The 19,402-nt window shown below is 38.5% G+C and overlaps 1 protein-coding gene across 1 annotated transcript; it reads right to left on the bottom strand.

Moving 5' to 3' along the window:
- Window positions 1-4,802: 4,802 nt before the first annotated feature.
- Strit1 (small transmembrane regulator of ion transport 1) lies at window positions 4,803-7,546 on the bottom strand. Its single transcript, XM_038347962.1, has 2 exons — window positions 7,534-7,546; window positions 4,803-4,894 (listed from the first exon to the last, which is right to left on the bottom strand). The coding sequence occupies exons 1-2, from the start codon at window positions 7,544-7,546 to the stop codon at window positions 4,803-4,805; spliced, it is 105 nt and encodes a 34-aa protein (XP_038203890.1).
- Between the last annotated feature and the right edge of the window lie 11,856 nt (window positions 7,547-19,402).

The raw sequence follows: 19,402 nt of genomic DNA, 5'->3' as shown, positions 1-19,402 counted from the left end.
ATCTTACAGTTTCCAGTTTTTTCACAACTGAATAAATTGCCCTTGTTTATGTATACCACATTTTCATTAACAATTCATCAGCTGATAGACGTCAAGGTTGATTCCCTCTCCTATTATGAATAGAGCATCAGTAAGCATGAATGAGCCTATATCTATACAGTAATACATGGGAGTATATACCCAGAAACTATAGAATTAGGTTAAATGACTGTTATATTTCTAACTTTTTGAATAAACTTTACAATAGTTCCTATAATGGCTGCATTAATATTTAATCTACCAACAATGAAGAAAGTATTCCTCTTTCCCCACATCACCTCTAGCATTTAGACCATTTGAATAAGTTCAAAAAGTCTATTTATAACATAACAACTATAGCTAGCAACAATATATTGTGCCTTTGAAATTGCTGAGAGTAAATTTTAAATATTTAAGTATATAGATATATAAACTGATTTTATTGTATTGTTTTAAAAAATCAACCATACTATAAATAGATACATTTTTAAATTAAAATGGCCTTTGAGAGGCTAGAGAAATGACTCAACAGTCAAGAGCATATTCTGTTCTTGTAGAGGACCTGAACTTGACCCGCAGCATTGATGCTGGATGGCTCACAAGTGCCTATAACTACAGCTCCTAGGAGCTGGCTTTGGCAGGCACACATACTCACATGTGAGCACCCATACACAGACGCATGCACTCATGTATAATTTAAAATAATAATGAAAAATAAACATTAAATTACAATGTTTAAGTTTTATTGTTAGTTTATGTGTCTAGATGATTTCTCCTGCATGTATGCCTGTGTATCACACCCTTGCCTGGTGCCTGCAGAAGCCAAATGAAATTGGAACTGGAGCTACAGAGAGTTTGAACCACCACATGAGTGCTGCAAATGAACCATCTGGAAGAGCAGCCAGTGCTCTTAACTGCTGAGCCATCTCTCCAGCTCCCAAATAATAATTTTTGAAACTATCCTCTAATAAAGGGAAAAATTAAAGTGTTATGAGTTGACCCACCCTAACATCCATCCCATCTGTGATCTGCGGATGCATGTGAAGAGACCGGTCCTGCAGACTCAAAGCTGTAGGATCTTCTCAACACAGGGTAATAACAAGATACCTAAGAGGAGCCCCAGTGAGGGCCCAGCATCGATAGTGTAGCAGAAACCAGAGGCCTGGAAATGACTCTTTGCAATGAACACTTGCAAGTAAAGATATTTGGATAAAAGTGTTAACTGTGTGAGTCTCACTGTGTCACACTCAGCTTCCATGACGAGATTGATTTTTCCTCTTTTTTCTTTTCTTTTTTTCTCTTAAATTTTATTTTATTTTATTTTGGGGAAGGTTGCAAGGGCAGGAGGGCAGATAGGAAGTGATGGGGAAATGAACGGGATCGAGATACATGATGTGAACAACACAAAGAATAAATAAAAAGAAAGTTTAAAAAGAGAGAGAGAAAACATAAAGCTGGGTGCATAGGGAAGTATGGAGAATATGAAAGAATTGGGGAAAAAGAAAAAGTGTGATCAAAGTATACTGTATGACAAAATAATAAAATGCAAACAAATTCTTAAAGGTTGCGTGCATACATAATTCATATGTGTGAATAATATATATTTACTTTGTGTTGTGTGTTGCATGTGTGTGGGCACATGTCACGGCATGATGTGAAGGTCAGAGAACAGGTTGAGAGTCCTCTCCTTCTACCAGGTGAGTCCCATAATCGAAGGGGTCATCAGGCTTGCCAGTGAAGTGCCTTTATCTGTTGAGCCATTTCATTGGTCCTATGTCTGTTATTTTTTAATCTACAGGTAGATTCCATATATGAGAGAAAATGTGTAAAATTTGTCTTCCTGAATCCGGTTTTTGTCATGTACATGATCTCCATTTCTATGCATTTTCCTCCAAATGACGTAAGTGAGATCCTCTATGGCTGAATATACTACAGTGTGTGTGTGTATGTGTGTGTGCGTGTGTGTGTGTCCATGTGTGTGTGCGTGTGTGCGTGTGTGTGTGTGTGTGTGTGAGTATGCGATACATTTGTATGTGGACACACACATAGGCCAATCCCATACTTTGGCTGCCATGAACAGAGTTTCAACTTTGGTTACTTGCTGGAAAAGCAGGCTTGGGTGTTCTGTATGGTTTTACTCCACACTTGGCTGACCCTCCCAGTTCTCTTCTGAACACTTGTAGTTGGATCAAAACTTTTTGTGTTTAAGTTTTGGCAAAAATACTTCCTGGGTGTCCTTATATATTTCCACTGCACCCAATCAGAACTCACACACGTCTTGCTGGAACACTGTCAGCGCTGTTACACTATCTGTGGACAGTGACATTATTAGACAAGTCACTTTTGGGGTTTCCCAGCCAAACGAGGCTAGTCAAGGGTTCCTGACTCCTTTGAAGGAGGTAGTTCTCTCGGACACAGAGAAGTGCAGGAGTTCTTCCCTAGTAGGTTTCTCAGAGAGCAGAGCTGGGTAGTCATTTACTTTACAGAAGGAAAACAAAGAGTGGACTCGTGCTAAGATTTTATATGCAATTTTAATATTACAAAGTACATTTATTTGGCATTTATAGTGATGGTCTGCCTTTCAAACCAACAATATAAGCATCATTACTTGAAAAAGATTTGCTGGTGTGATTTTTTTGTTTTGTTTTGCTCGGGTTTTGTTTGGGTTGAGTTTTTTTTTTTTTTTTCATTTTCTTGTGTGAGGGGTGGCTGCTTTGTTTTTGTTTTTGTTTTTGTTTTTGTTTTTGTTTTTGTTTGAGACAGGGTCTCACTGTTTATCTCTGGCTGCTCTGCACTCACAGGGGTCTGCTTGCCTTTCCTTCCTAAGTGCTAAGATTAAAGGTATTTGCACCTCACCCAGCTGATTGTGGTTTTAACTTACCTAACCCATAAGATACACATAGTAAAAACCATATACTGTGTTTTCAATCTCTTGAAAAATTTATTCTCTCTTTTAGGTTATATTACTGTGGTGGTTTGAATAAGAATGGCCCCAAGAGAGTCATTCATTTGAATGTTTGGTCAGTTGGGAGTGGCACTATTTAAAAAGATTAGGAGTGGTGTCCTTGTTGGAGGAATAATATGTCACTGGGGTGGACTTTGAGGTTTTCAAAAGCGCAAAACCCAGTGACTCTTTCTTCTTGCTGCTTGCAGATCCAAATGTAGAACTCTCAGCTACTTGTCCATCATGATGCCAGCCTGCATCCTGCCATGCTCCTTGGCATGATGAGAACATAAGCAAGCCCCAATTAAATGCTTTCTGTTATAAGAGTTGCCTTGGTCACGGTATCTCTTAAAAGCAATAGAACACTGACTAAGACAATTTCCAAATTGATGTTATTAGATTACTTTCAGCTTGTTCTCAATTTGGGGAGGTTATTAATATTTCTTTTTAACTTACAAAATATTCATATTATCCTAAAAATGAAACACTATAAAATAAAGTACATGCAGAAATATCTAGCCTCCCCGTTTGACTGTGTGTGTGGTAAATTAGTCACCTGAATATTGGTTAAACTCCTCCTTTGCTTACACAAATGGGAGTAGATATACCTGACCTTTTTAAATATTTTATTATTTTTATTTTATTTTACATGGTTGAGCATTTTGACTGCATATACATCTGTGTACCATTTGCTTGCCTGGCACCCAAGCAGGCTAGAGGAGGGTGTTGGATTACCCAGGACTGGAGTTACAGATATTGTGAATTCCCATGTGGGTGCTGGGAATTGAACCAGGGTCCTCTGTAAGAGCAGACAGTGCTATAAACTGCTGAGCCATATCTCCAGCCTAACTAATTTTTTCAGGTAATATTTTTTATGGAAATTACATCACATCAATATTTCAAGACCTTTCTCATTCCTTTCTAAAACTGCATTGCTCTAACACCAAGTGTACATCACAGTTGATTCCGACCCCTTTTGTATTTTTGGTGCTATCTTTGTGAAAATTCTTGGAAAACAAACAACTGGTTCGAAATAAACATATGCATTCTGGAATATACTAACTTCCACATACACCCCCAGAATGCTATACCTAGCTGGGAGAAACAGTACACTTCCACATTTCCAGCTACCGCAGGAGCCTGAGGCGGGAGGATATCTTGAGTCCATTTGGACAACACAAAGATGGTCTCCAAAAGGCAAACAACAATAAATATTCCCTTCGGAGTTTTCAAAGACAGTGTATGAAAGGGCTCCTCTATCACAGCCTTACCGACACAAGTGACGTCAAACATTTTTATCTGTTACACAACTGTAAGCAACGGCCTTTCGGTATGGTTTAAATTACACTTCTCATTATGAACCAGAGCTAAGATGCAAGTTTTTCCGTTGTTCTTTGTCTTCTGTTTATTTTTTGTCCTTTAGTCCATTTATCCATTTTGGAAGAAGAATACAAGACATTTTTAATCGAATTAAATTATCATACTCAACCCTGCTGCTTAATGTGTTTTTAGCCATAGTGAAATATATATTTCCTACTTTCTTGACACAGAAAACTCCACCTGAATTTTCTTATATTCTATATCTGTAATTGGATCAAGTTCCTAAGATATTCTTAGGCAAACAAATTCTAGCTTCCAGAAGATACAAAACACTGCAGCTGTTTAATATGAGACACCTTTAATGATCAATCATGTCCATGTTTTTCTTAGTTCTTCTAAGTGGTATCAGCCTGAAGTCTTCTTGCCTGAATGACAAAACATTCATTAGCAAAACAGAAACAATCAGTGCTGGAATATTTATGCCACGAAAAAAACCTTCATTGCTACAACCCTTACTTTTCTAAGAGAAGACGATGTAAACCACGATGATGCAGCCTACAATCCATCCAACCAGCAGAAGAACGGGAACCATTAGCTGTGGCGACGTCGACTCTGCTTAAAAGCAATAAAAATAGATTAAATAGATCTTCTCGGCATCAAACTTTATAAAGGAAAATAACGAAAGATCTCTGGGGGAGCTAAGGAAAAGCGCACTCTGGTCAGGGTCAGACTTGAGTATTTTTGTCCTGTTTTCTTCAGAAGACACCCTGCCACTGAACGATAAATGCTGGATATTTGAAATAGAAGTCTCAGGTTCAAACCACAGGTCACCTGTTTACAGTTCCATGACCTTGGTGCAGTTTTGAATTTTGTTTTGTTTTGTTTTGTTTTTTTGTTTTGTCTTTCGAGACAAGGTTTCTCAGTACTAGCTTTGGAGCCTGTCCTGGAACTAGCTCTTGTAGACCAGGCTGGTCTCGAACTCACAGAGATCCACCTGCCTCTGCCTCCCGAGTGCTGGGTTTAAAGGTGTGCGCCACCACCGCCCGGCTGTAGTTTTGAATTTGAAGTTTCCATGAAACTTGCAGTATCTACCCCCCGGCTGTTTCCTCAGTCAAGGGATAAGATATGTGCAAAGCTTTGCAAACTTGAACCACCACCGCGCCTGTATTTAGTGGATGCAGAAGCTACTCATGAGCTTGTTCGGCAATGGGTCTAGCAGCTGTTTGCATAACAGCAATCCAATATAACGGTTAGTAATTCCCACTAAAGTGAATTTCTCATAACATACAAGATTAAATTGTTTTGAGAATTGCTCTTGATCTCAATAACTGACTTTCATCTTAAATTTCACAGGAAAAGGAAAACATCAGACCTTACATAATCATCATCAGGAAAAAAAAGAATTTATTTCTTAAAGTCGTTCACTGTCACCACGAGCACTGAGCTTGACTACGGGCAATAATAACCAGCACACATGAAAGACACTTGTATAATGTCTCATTTCCGGCTTGTACCTCATCTGGAGAAAAGCAATTTATAAACATAATTTTCTGTAATACTTATCGCGTATATCCCACACAAAATACTGAAAAGCAGCACAGAAAAACATATTATCGAATTAATGTCTCTGTGTTAAGGACTAAGACATAGTCTCAGTTGGAGAATACAATGAGATCACACAGCATTAGCTAAGAGAGCATGGATGTTCTTAGCAATTGCAGTCCCACTACGATTTCCATCACTTCAAATGTGAAGGGTGCTTAATGCTATTAAAATAAAGATATCAGGAGATGAGGTACTTCTAAATTTAGAAGATACTTTCAGAATAGACAACTTTCTGAAGCTTAAATGAATTTTAATAGTTTCAATGTTCTTCATGAAATGCTGAAGTCTTCCTTATCTGACAAAATGGGATTTTCTTCCTTCTCCTGTTTGTGACCTTGAACGAGACATAATGCACAGAAGGGGGAACCTCCTCCTTACCTGCCATGTGCTGTGGCTTTAAAGGTAAAGCAAAGATTATGAGACATACTTTAGTCTCATTTGGGAGAAAGATTTTTTTTTGTGAATTAAGATGCCAATAGAATGAAAGTACGTGATAGTATTTTTTTAATTATTCATGTAAGTGATACAGTACTTCCGACAGCTTCAAAGAACTTGAAAATCAGTAGATATTCCAACTGAATATAAATGTTTAATGCAAGTGTACTTTAATAAAATTTTATACCACCTGATTTAATAAAATTTGCATTTCTAGCTCTAAGAGTAAATATCCCTTTAGTTACTATTCCTTGTAAAGCAATATAAGTGTCCAGACATTTTAACCAAGTATAACCGGTCATCTTCTAACTCCAATATTTTCAGCTCTACCAGCATCTGATGCATAATTTGGAAAAGGTATTACATGAAACCCAATGTTCTTCCTAGATCACTTACATCAATGGCACAAATAAAAATAAACTTCTTTACTGTTTGTTCAGTCCTCACCTTACCAAACTGGTTTGGAAGCATTCTTAAGGGCACTTCACTGTGGAGCAACACTACCCGGGTCCAAGGCCTGGTGCCACCACATCCTAGTGACCATGGACACATGCCAAACTTTGTTATGGCTCAGTCTCCTTAAGTAAAAAATAGGGATGATAATATGTAATGTTTCACAATGTTAATTGCTGTCAGGGTTGAAAGCAAAGACTGCCGTGTATGTATTTAAAAACTGCTTCTCAGAAAAAGATATATTCAGTCTGTCTATTTAGTTATTTTGGAATCAAGTATTTTATAGAACCAAATAAATATGAAATAAGGTTTAAGAATTAGAAACAATAGTTCAGATAGGAAGCGTGTCAGAGATGATTAAGCTCAATATTCCCATTTGACAGTCATAGTGTAGACTCAAAAAAGTGGGGAGACCCCTCCAAATTCACACAGCCATTCTGCAGAAGAACTCAGCTGCTCTTACTACTGGTCCAACAACGCCCCTCCCAAGATCTCAAATACATTTCAATACTGAGAAACAAATAGTCTATAATTCACCTTTCCCCCAAAAAATAAGGTATTAAATTATTCTGTTTCACTGATCCTTTCAAAATTATTCATCTTACAAACGTGGTCTAAAAACTGCATATTTAATAGCTTTTAGCAGCCACCGGTTTTTTAGCAGAGAGCCTACCTTCCTCGGGATCAAAATGCCAAGAAACAAAGTAAAATAGGTGGGAAGCTATTTCTGCCAAGAAACCCCTCGCCTTACAGCTTACCTTTTGCAGCCATTATTTCTATTGTTGGGCAGCTTAGTCAGGGCCACGCGGCTTCCTCCCTTATTGTTATCCTGTGCCTCTTTGAACTTTAAATAGAGAGATATCTGCAGAGTGTGGCAGCTGCTACACTCCCACTGCCAATTGTCTACAGGGTGACAGTAGTCATTGGAGAGCACAGCTCCTCTGTCTCCCATTTAACCTTTATTGTGGAGGGAAAAGAGGCTATGTATTGTGTGTGTCCTAAACAAGTCAGTAAGCTGAGTTTTCCCAAAGCACAGGTGTGCAGATTGCTCATTCCCTTAATGTTTTAGACAAGAACAGAGTGTTCGGTGAAAAGGATATGCAAATTAAAAATGAAATTGACAGGGTACGTTCTATCCAGGAAGGAAGGGGGGATGAAATATTAGTAAGAAAAGACTTGGCTGTTGGAGAGACTTGAGTTCAGATTACAACCCTACAACTTCTGTAGTGAAGTCCAGGCTCCTTAACCAAGGTGACAGCTTGATTTCAGTGGCAATAACAATAGTTACCATAATGGCTATTCTTGGTTGTCTCACAAGCAAGTTACACAAAGAAGTTGCCTAAATTCCTATGGTTTATACTCCTCTTACAATGCTGTATGCTGCCAAGTATGTGTCTATGGACTCATGGTGTTTTCCTGTGATTGGCTGACTGAGAAGAGACTAAGGACTGATTCATTGATGGTTCTGTATGCTATGCAGGCTTCACCACCCAAAAATGGACAGCTGCAGCATTACAACCCCTTTCTGGGACAATCCTGAAAGATTCTAGAAAAGAGAAGTCTTCACAGTGGGCAGAACTTCGGGCAGTACACATGGTATTACAGTTTGTTTGGAAGAAGAAATGGCCAGATGTACAACTGTTCACTGACTCATGAGCTGTAGCCAATAGATTGGTTTGGTGGTCAGATTCTTGGAACGAGCATGACCAGAAAATTGGTGAGAAAGACGTCTGGAAAAGAAGTCTGTGGGTAGATCTCTCCAAATGGGCAAAGGATGTAAAGGTATTTGTGGCCCGTGTAAAAAATACTCATCCAAAGGTGACTTCAGCTAAGGAGGAGTTCAGTAACCAAGTAGATGGGATGACCTGTTCTGTGGAGATTCTGCCTGTTTCTCCAGCCATTCCTGTCATTGTTCAGTGGACACATGAACAAAGCGACCATGGTGACAGTGTTGAGGGATATACATGGGCTCATCTATGAGCATGGACAACATCCACTCACCAAAACTGACCTGGCTACAGCTGCTGCTGAGTGCCATATCTGCCAACAACAGAAATTAACACGGAGCTCCAGATATGGCAGCATTCCCCAGGGTGACCAACCAGCAACCTGGTGGCAGGTTGACTATATTGAACCACTTCATCCATGGTCAGGATGACTGTTTGTCTTTAATGGAGTAGAAACGTTTTCTGGTTATAGATTTGCCTTTCTTGCATATAATGCTTCTTCCAAAATCAGCCCCTTTGGACTTACAGGATGCCTTATCCAATGTCATGGTATCTTACACTTCATAACCAGAAAAGTGTGAGATTGAGCCCCTGATCATGGAATCCACTGGTATTACCTTGCTCCTCACTAACCTGAAATAGCTGACTGGATAGAAAGATGAAATTGCCTTTTTAAGACACAGTTACAGCACCAATTAGTTGGTGTCTGTCTGGAAGACTGGGGCAGGGTTCTCCAGAAAGCAGTCTGTGCTTGGAGTCAGCCACCAATATATGGTCCAGTTTCTCCCATGGCCAGAATCCACAGGTCCAGTAATCAAGGACTAGAAAAGGGAATAGTGCCCCTCACTATTGCCCCTAATGACCTACTAGGAATATTTTTGCTTCCTGTTCTCCCTACCTTAAGTCCTGATGACCTAGAAGTTTTAGTTCCAGAGGAGGGAGTACTCCTGTCAGGAGCTACAGCAAACATTTCATTGCACTGGAAGCTCAGACTTCTCCTGGTCACTTTGGACTTCAATCCCCTTAAACTAACAGGTTAAGAAAGGAATAACAGTGTTAGAAGTGGTGATTGATCCAGATTGCAATGGGGAACTGGCATTGCTTCTCCACGATGGAGGTAAGAAAGATTATGTCTGGAGTGCAGCTGATCCTTTAGGGCATCTCTTGGTGCTGCAGTGCCCTGTGATTAAAGTCAGTAGGAAACTACAACAGCCTAGTCCAGGAAGGATGACAAGGTGGCACAGACCCTTCAGGAATAAAATTATAGCTCAATTCTCTAGGAAAATAGCCAAGACCTGTTGAAGTGGTTGCTGAGGTTGGGGGTAAACACAGAGTGGGTAGTAGAGGAAGATGGTTATAGACATCAGCTAAAGCAACGTGACCAGTTACAGACATGAGGGTTATAGTTGATATGAGAGTTTCTGTTATATTTTGTTAAGAACAAGTTTGTACAGATATTTGTGTCTTCTTACCTCGATTTCTTTATCATGTTATGTAACATCAATTATAAGAGAATGTCAGTGGTTATCATCTTTAAGTTTGAAATACTAAAAGAATACCCACCACGGGACATTCCCACCTATTCTAAATTTATAATGCATTTACAGTTGTATGAGTTATAGATATAATATATTAGGCATAACTTTTACCTAAATATATAACGTGTCTGCAATTGTACTTGGGATAGCTGCACAATGTTTTGGCATTATTATGACCTGGTTATTGTTCTCATTTGGAAATTATGAAATAATTAATGATTATGTGTCAAGTTGTAATGGCTATTTTTATTTGTCAACTTGACTACATCTAGAACCAACTAAAACCCCAAAACAGAAAGACAAATGTGTGAGGGGGGATTTTTGCTTAATTTAAAATAGTAAGATCTACTTCTAATCCAGATCTTGAATTGTGAAGACACACCTTTAATCCAAATCATATGTATTGGGAAAATCCCCTCTAGTGTGGTGTTCTGCTGGAAACCTAGATAAGAACATGGAAGAAGGAAGGATCTGCTCTTTGCCTGCTTGCTCTCATATTGCTAGCAAGTCCATTCCTTCATTGGCTGTAGACCCTGCTTCTTCAAGATTATAACATATACTGAGGACCAGCTAAGATATTCAGCCTTGGGGACTGAGCAAGCCAGCAAGCAGTACTTCTCCAAGACCTCTACCTCAGCTCCTGCTTCCAGGCTTCTGCCCTGTTTAAGTTCCTGCCCTGACTTTTTTCAATGATAAACAGTAATGTGGAAGCGTAAGCCAAATAAACCTTTTCCTCTCCAACTTGTTTCTTGGTCACGGTGTATCATTGCAACAATATAAACCCTAACTAAGACATGCAACAAGGGAATTGCATAAAAGTGATGTAAAAATACTGTGAAATATAAACAACTCTTTCTTACCATTGCATAAGAATAATCAAATGATTCCCTTTTTCTTTGAACCCCTCTAAAACCATAAAATGCTCATCTAAATGTACTAGGAGCTACAACACTATGCCAGTGCCTAACACTTTCAGACAGCAGTCACAAGCTTGGTATTATTAGCAATGTATAAAAATAGGGCATTTCATTTTCTGAAATCAAACCTGGTTTATGTAATATGGCCCAGACCATCCTTGAGATTCTCATCAGAATCACTTTAATTTTAGAGTCCGGATGGAAAATTTTTGCAAAGTGACCCTGTGGCTAATTCCCCCAATCTCCAGTATGAAATGAGAAAAGTTTTCTTGTAAAGAGACAGGTCTTGCCTGACCAAATCCATTTCCACAGAGCTTTGAGAACCATGTTTCCTTGCAAATGACGGGTGCAAGCCCTGCTGGGAATTCTGTGGTTCTCCACTTGGGAGAAAATATGACCCAAATTCTCTGGTGCACACACCAGAGAAGCCCGATTCCTCTACTCTCAAACTTGTGGGGTCTCTGTCACACTTCAGTACTTTATGTTATGTAAATCCACACTTTTCCCGCCTTGCCAAGAGTCATGGCTACTCAGGAAGATCAGATAGAAAACGTGTAAGCTCAAGAGAAGCCTCATTTTAAAATAAAACATAAAGAAAGGGACTGGGGATGTTAACCAGCGGCATGGTCATTCCCTAAAATAGATAAGGCCCTGGGTTGGACTCCCATTAACCCAGTAACAAAGCAAGACACAATATACTCCCACACATAGGTGATAAAAATGTTTGACTCTCTACTTTAAGCAATATATAGAATATGGGACAGCAAGCATGTTTATGCCATTTAAACCAAATTGTCACATCTCTGTGTCTCCAATTCAGCAATGAGGAAAGCATCTGCCTGTGTCAGATAATATATGTAACAAAAGGATATTCTAAACAAGTAACCTTGGGAATATTTTTTCCTGTACATTAAACAAAAGTGAAATCATGGTTAGAAAAAGAAAAACAGAAGCGAAAGCCTGAAGAATGATCACTGAGCTCCTATAAGAATTATTTATTTATTCATTTTAATGAATAAAAAAATATAGATCTTTCAAAGGTAGACTATGATGTTCTGGTAAGTTAAGATACTATGGGGTAATCTATCCAGAATATTCAGGTTATCCACGAATGCAAATATTTATAATTGCAAATGAAAACATGTTATAGAAAGGAAAATACAACATTCAAAAGAAATAATCAAGTTGCCCTTACGCAAAGGACACGGATAAACACATATGCAAGGACAAAGTAATTTGTTTTAGTTAGATAAAAGGAGGATTGTGAAAGTGTCCACATTTTCAACACTAATTTCCATTTTAATTACTTATGCTTTCGGTATAAGAGATGGTGCTATTGTGTTCACTTTGGCAGCATATCTACTAAAATTGAAAAAACACACCGATGTCTAGCATGGTCACTGTGCAGGACAATTCATAAATTCCAGAAGCAGACCATATCATTACATGAACTGAATGTATAGAAAGTTCATTCAACAAAATTATAGCAGAAAAGTCCTCAATGATAGAGAAATGGGCATCCAAACACAGAGGCATTTAGGACCCAAAAGTATAACAAGAGAACCTCTGTATGGCATGCTACATAATCAAAATAACAAAAACAAAAAGAAAATAAGCTCTATTCAAAGATATAAGGTAAGACACCTATGTAGTTATAATTATAGGCACATAAAAATAGTATAAGATTTCTTGTCAGCAACCCTAAACACCAGGAAGCCATGTAAGGTATATAGCAAGTCCTTCAAGTAAACACTAGACAACTGACATTGCTACATTAAGCAAGTCTATCTTTTAAACTTCGTAGAGAAGGATTGGATAGATGACCTAACAAGTAAAAGCACACAGTGTTCTTGCAGAGTACCAGAGTTTGATTCCCAGCATCCACATCAGGCAGCTCACAGCTGCCTGTAGTTCACTCTCTGGGAGGATGCATCACTGCTGTCTCCTGAAGGCACCTCAACACACACACACACACACACACACACACGCACACACGCACACACACATACTCAACACACACACAAACACACACACACAAACACACAAACACACGCACACGCACACACACACTCAACACACACACAAACACACAAACACACGCACACATGCACACACACACACAAACACACACACACACGCACACACACAAACACACAAACACACACACGCACACACACGCACGCACACACACGCACGCACACACACACACACGCACGCACACACACACGCACACACGCACACACACACATGCACACACACACACACACGCACACACGCACACATGCACACACATACAATTTAAAAATAATAAAAATAAACCTTTTTAAATTGACAGAAAGTAAACTTATTTCGAAATAAGCACAACTAGGGGAGTCCATGACTTACAACCCAGCCAGTTCTGCAGAAGATTCTCTTAGGAATAAAATGTAGGGGAGGGAAAAGGCGTTTCAATTACTCCAGCACAAGAAGCAACACATTTTGTGAGAGAAATAAATGAACAAGTGAGAACTGGAAGAAATCTGTCATGTTTATAATGCAATAAACCAGTAAACCCCTTATATGAGTTGAGGAGAAAGTAAAGATCAAGCAATGATCCAAATAACCAGAAAAAAAAATCCTCAAAACCTCAAGAATTTGTACATCTCTCTCAACAATAACCTTAAATGTGAATGGCCTGAACTCACCAATCATCAACATCTCTTCAGATGTAGCAACAGATTGCACTAAATTACGAAATCGAGATCTTTGAAGTCTCCAAGAAACACACCTCAACCAGGCAGTGGTGGCTCACACCTTTAATCCTAGCACTCGGGAAGCAGAGGCAGGCAGATCTCTGTGAGTTCGAAGCCAGCCTGGTCTACAAGAGGTACTTCCAGGACAGGCTCCAAAGCTACAGTAAAATCCTGCCTCAAAAACAAACAGAAAAAAGAAAAAGAAAAAAGAAGAAGGAAAAACACACCTCACTGGTGTAAAATGTTCATAGACAAAGGATCAAAAGAATGTCAGTCTGACAAGGAAATGGAAGTGAGAAGCAAACTGGAATTACTACTCTGCTATCTGATAAAGCAAACTTAGAGCCAAAATTAGTCAGCAGAGATAACGACTGCCACAACATATTAATAAGTGGAAAAAATCATCAAAAAGATACAGTAACTATAAACATATATGCATTGAACATTAGAGCACCACAAGATTCAACTCTAAAACGACCCTGAAAAAGACATAATGAGCTGAATGGACAGTTCTCCAAAGAGAACATACAAGTGTCCACTAATATGCCAAAATGTGTTTAGCATCCTTCCTCAGCCATCAGCAAATTAAGTGAAAACTGCGGTGACCTTTCATTTTACCAGTCAGAATGGCTTTGACCAAGAAAACAAATGACAACCATTTCTGGCAAGGACGAGAGGAAAGATGAATCTTTATATATTACTGGTGAAAATATGTTCATATGATTTGACCATTATAGAATTCTACGTGGAGGTTCCTCGAAAAACAAAAATAGAACGACCACATGACCCAGCTATACCATTCCTGGGTACATACTCAAAGCACCGTGCTACCATACCACATAGATGCACATACATCCGTACTTGCTGCAGTGTTCACAATAGCTAAAAAGAAGGATTCGGCCTTGAGACCTACCTACAGATGAGTAGATAAATAAATATAATATATATACATGGTGAATATTTTTCATCTTTAAGGAAAAATTAAATCAGACGTGAATATTATGTTAAGGAAAATAAGCCAGACTCAGACAAATACATTTTCTCTCGTGTGTGTGTGTGTGTGTGTGTGTGTGTGTGTGTGTGTGTGTTGGTCTGTGTGACTGTGTGTCTTGGTCTAAATCTTTGAATTTGAATGTAAGTATGATAAACTAAGAATGGGGCTCATGAGATGGGAAGAAAACATCTTAAAGGAGGGAGGGAGAGAAGGAAAAGAAGCAGTTGAATGCCTTTGACATGAAAGCAGAAGATAGTTACTACCTCAGGGAAAGAAGAAGATCAGCAAATGAGTACAGAGCAATTGGGACAGACCATGGGGGGGGGGAGGGGACCAAAAAAGAACAAAGTATTATAAGTGGATGAAAACGTCATAATGATACCTATTTTTTGTATGTTGACTTTAAAATTAATAAAGACAAATATACTGTTAGCATTATTGGTATCCTTTTGGAGTTTGGGAGGGGTTATTTTAAAATGTATTATTTTTCTTACTTTGCCATATAACCAAAGTATGGAGGTGGGATAATATAATAAACATAAATTGTCTAGACTTTGGAAAGGGCTCAGTCTAGAATCTCATTTCCTTGGAATCTCATATGTAATATCTTTTTTATTCCCAGAAAAAAATATTTTATTCATCAACAGACTGGTTTCATTTTGAGTTCATAAATTGAAGGGCCTGTATTTGATCACTTTCAAATCTTCTCTCCGGACATGCTATTTCAAAACATTTTCTGTTTCAACTTTACCTACTCTATTAAATCTTTAACTGTTAGTACTTTTATTCTCAAGGTGACATTAGATTTTTCTAAGATACATAAGCTAAAAAGCTCAAGGAATTCCATTCCTTATTCAAGATAAATCATAAGCCCTTACTTTCCAAAATTTTAACTACCAATCTGTTTGATTTTATTAGATAAATCTGGATGTAGCAGATGACAAAAATATCTTGACTTGGTAAATGATTGATTGGCTGGATGGGGGTGCGTTGATGCATGGGTGCATGGGCGCATAGTTGCATGGGTATAAGGATGCATGTGTATATGGATGCATGGGTGTACTGCTGCATGGTTGCATGGATGCACTGGTGCATGGGTCAATGGGTACACGGGTGCATGATTGCATTGGTGAATGGGGTGCATAAGTGAATAAGTACGCTGCTGCATGTTTGCATGGGTGCATGGGTGCATAGGTGCATGAGTACACAGGTGAAAAACAAAAACCAATAAGGTAGCTTATCTTACTCTCTACTAAAGGATTAATTTATGACAATACCTAAGGAAATAAGACAAAGCTGGTTATACAGCTGCATAATATATGCTCTTGAAAATGGTACTTTATCATCTACTTAATTAATGACAGCATTAGAAAAATCTATAACTCAAGGTGTGATCAAAAGGAAGAGTGAAATCAGTAAAGAAATGCCTTTTTAAAATATCTCTTCTTCATAGCAATCAGAAAGATTGCTAGAGTTTAGGTGTCATGTTTTTATAGAATTCTAGAAACTGGAGAAAGTTTTACTGCAGGTTGAGAAAATATTTCTTTAACAAACCTGCCTGAATCTCTGTAAGAATAGGCAGGCCTCGCAGTCATTTCATTTGGCCTATGTCCATCTCCAGCTCTGTAAGTAAACTTGAAAATGCAACCTAACATCCCACAGAGCTGTGAAACCAATAGCCTGGCGAGCCACCACAGGGCACAGAGTGGGCACCTTCTGACTCATTCCCACAAAACCATCATCTTTTAACCTGTCTAGTGATTGGCTAAAGACCCACTTGCAAGGCATTTACTTAACCAGACTCGAAGCTTACCCAGTAGGAAGCTCTCCTGCTCTGTGCATTTGAGGTTTGCAGCCAAGGTTTCGCCAAGCTGAAAAAAAAAAAAAAAAAAAAAAAAAAAAAAAAAAAAAAAAAAAACACCTCCCCTCTTGATGCTCACACCAATGTATTATTTTAAAATAGTGAATTTTAAAATGAGGGGTTTTATTTATTATTCTCTTTGTTATGTTACTGTTAAAACTTTATGACATTAATGCTGTATTGGAGCATAGTATTTAGGATAGCTTAAATCCATGTTCACATGCCATGACTCCTCATATTTAGCTTCAAGATGAACAAACTTAGTCCTTTTGAGGTGAGAGCCATGTATCCTGAGACATTGTCTTTTGTTTTTATTTTTTGTTTTGTGTGTGTGTGTGTGTGTGTGTGTGTGTGTGTGTGTGTATGCGGTACTTTTATTATTGCTGTTTACATTGTTAAAGCAATTATTTAACATCACAGCAAACCACAAACCAGTATAAAACACTTAAGAAACTAAGGAATAAGATATCCTTGCAGGCTTTGAAAAGCGACACATATCACTGGTACTCTAGGAGGCTGCATGTATAGTCTGACTTTATGGAGCCGTAGCTCTGAGTCTTCAGAGGAAAGACCTGAGGAAGAATACAAGGTCTGCCCTATGGCAAACCTCAAAGCTCAAGGAAGAAAGGAAACGGCACAGCAGCCTTAAAGACCAGTGCATTCACAGAGCCCATTGTCAGAGTCTGGGTCTAACTGGTTCCAGGCATTTAACCTCCGTTCAGTCATTAGTTGGCAATTAAACCAAGTGAGCAGAAACTCATGTGACTACATACAACAGAAGACAGACGGTATAAAACAAGTTCAGGGCACTACCAAGCAAACAACAGTAACAACGACAACACACTCTTTGAAGAGTCTGATTAAGAGTTGCCAAATTAAATTACTCAAAACACCCAGGGTTTTTTTTTTTTGCTGTTGTTTTTGTTTTTTAAGAAAAAGTTATGAGACATACAAAAGAACAAAACCATTTGGCCCAGACCTAGAGGTAAGAGACAATCAGATGTTATGCCACTCCTCAGATTCCAATGGGCCATGTCCTAAATATCATTGTAAGTTGAAAAGTTGTCAAAAAAAAAAAAGCCAGGCAGTGGTGGTGCACTCCTTTAATCCTAACACTCAGGAGGCAGACGCAGGCAGATCTCTATGAGTTCGAGGCCAGCCTGGTCTACAAGAGCTAGTTCCAAGACAGGCTCCAAAGCTGCAGAGAAACCCTGTCTCGAAAAACCAAAAAAAAAAAAAAAAAATAGAAAATTTGTCAAAAATGTATTTAAGTCAATGGAACCATTGCAGATGAGCAGCATAGCTTACCTTAAACATACTCAGAACACTTAACAATAGCCGTGGTTAAAGACATACAGCACAATGCCTGTATTACAACAAAACACTATCCCATTTATGGAATGCTCTCCTGAAAGCCTATGGGTATACTACCATAGTAAAGTCATTTTCTCCCACTTCTGATGAAACTTGAGAATATCTGATAATAGGGATTGGGACATTGATGCTTAACAAAGGTTTAATAGGCATAGTGTTCTTGAGGAAGGTATCAGGTTTTAACTACAGAGTTCTCCTTTTTGTTTTGTTTCTATATAGTGAATAAGAGCATCCTGTACCTGCCTGTTGGATCCTGATAATCTGTCACTGGCATCCATTTCTTTTAGCAACCATACCCCACTGTTGGTGCCAGAAGATGCAAACCACGAGCTTTTCATTAGCTTGAACTTCTTCAATGTCTCAGATACATATTGTCAATCCTCTGCCTCTCTTCTTTACTTCCTCCATCACTGGGTTTGATCTTCTCCTTGTTGGAAAGATCTTTGGCCTCTCTAGGGGAAAATTCATGACTATCCTCTTTGTCAATGCCCAGCTCAAGTTGTTTCTTATATCAATTCCAATAATCTTGGTTAAAGCATCTGAATATGTCTTCAAAACTTTTATCAAATTGCATTTATGTGTGGATGCTGTGTGGTTCCTTCAGTTCTGCAGTAACATTTCGGGTGGAATTTAGAACAATAAACCTGTCCAAAGCTCTCAGACCATGTCAATAACCCACAGAAACACTTGGCCTACATAGCATGCTTTGGATAATAAACTGACATTATTCAGCCTTAGACACTGTTTGACTGAATGTGGCTGTTTCCAGAAGCAAATACACGTCTTAATATGAGTACACGGGTGATTGACATGCTGTGAAAGCCCGGAATCATTGTCAAAAACCAGAATAATCTCAAAGAAGCATCATTTGCCTACAGCATTTTCTTGCTTGCGGAAGGAAACAACTAAAGGCCAGTCTTCAATGTAGATATCATCTAAGCTTTTATGTTATGGAAATAAAAAGTAGGAATAGGTAAATGTCACATTTCTTGAAAGGTCTGTTCTTTCCAAGTGCTAAATTATTAAAAAGCTTTCATTTGAACCTTGTAACATTTTGACCCCAAATCAGCATGGCTTAGTCTTTGAATGCCTTCCGATTTAAAACTGTCTCAGACTACTGATCAATGTATGAATGCTGTAGCAAATGCTCCAAGAAAACGTGGTGTTTTTTTTTTCCTTAATATTAATTGTTTTTTTCTGGCAGGTAGTTCTTATCTATAGTTATCCTATGAGATCCTTCTCAAAGGCTCCTGATTCCTTATCAACAACCTCTGCATTATAGGAACTAGGCGCCATTTGAAGCATTGAAGCCGTTTATGAAGCCGTGAGCGTTAACATTTCTGTAAGATAATCAGTATGCTCTCCTAGTGCCTTTAAAGGTCTTGCCACAGCCTAAATTATCACCAGGATAAGTCATATTCATTATCTCTCTGACCTTCCATTCATATGACGAGGGATTATTTTGTCATCTGTTGGTACAGCTC

The sequence above is a fragment of the Arvicola amphibius genome, chromosome 11 (genome assembly GCF_903992535.2).
Source record: "Arvicola amphibius chromosome 11, mArvAmp1.2, whole genome shotgun sequence".
NCBI classification, from domain to species: domain Eukaryota; kingdom Metazoa; phylum Chordata; class Mammalia; order Rodentia; family Cricetidae; genus Arvicola; species Arvicola amphibius.
This window is presented reverse-complemented; position numbering and strand designations above follow the sequence as displayed.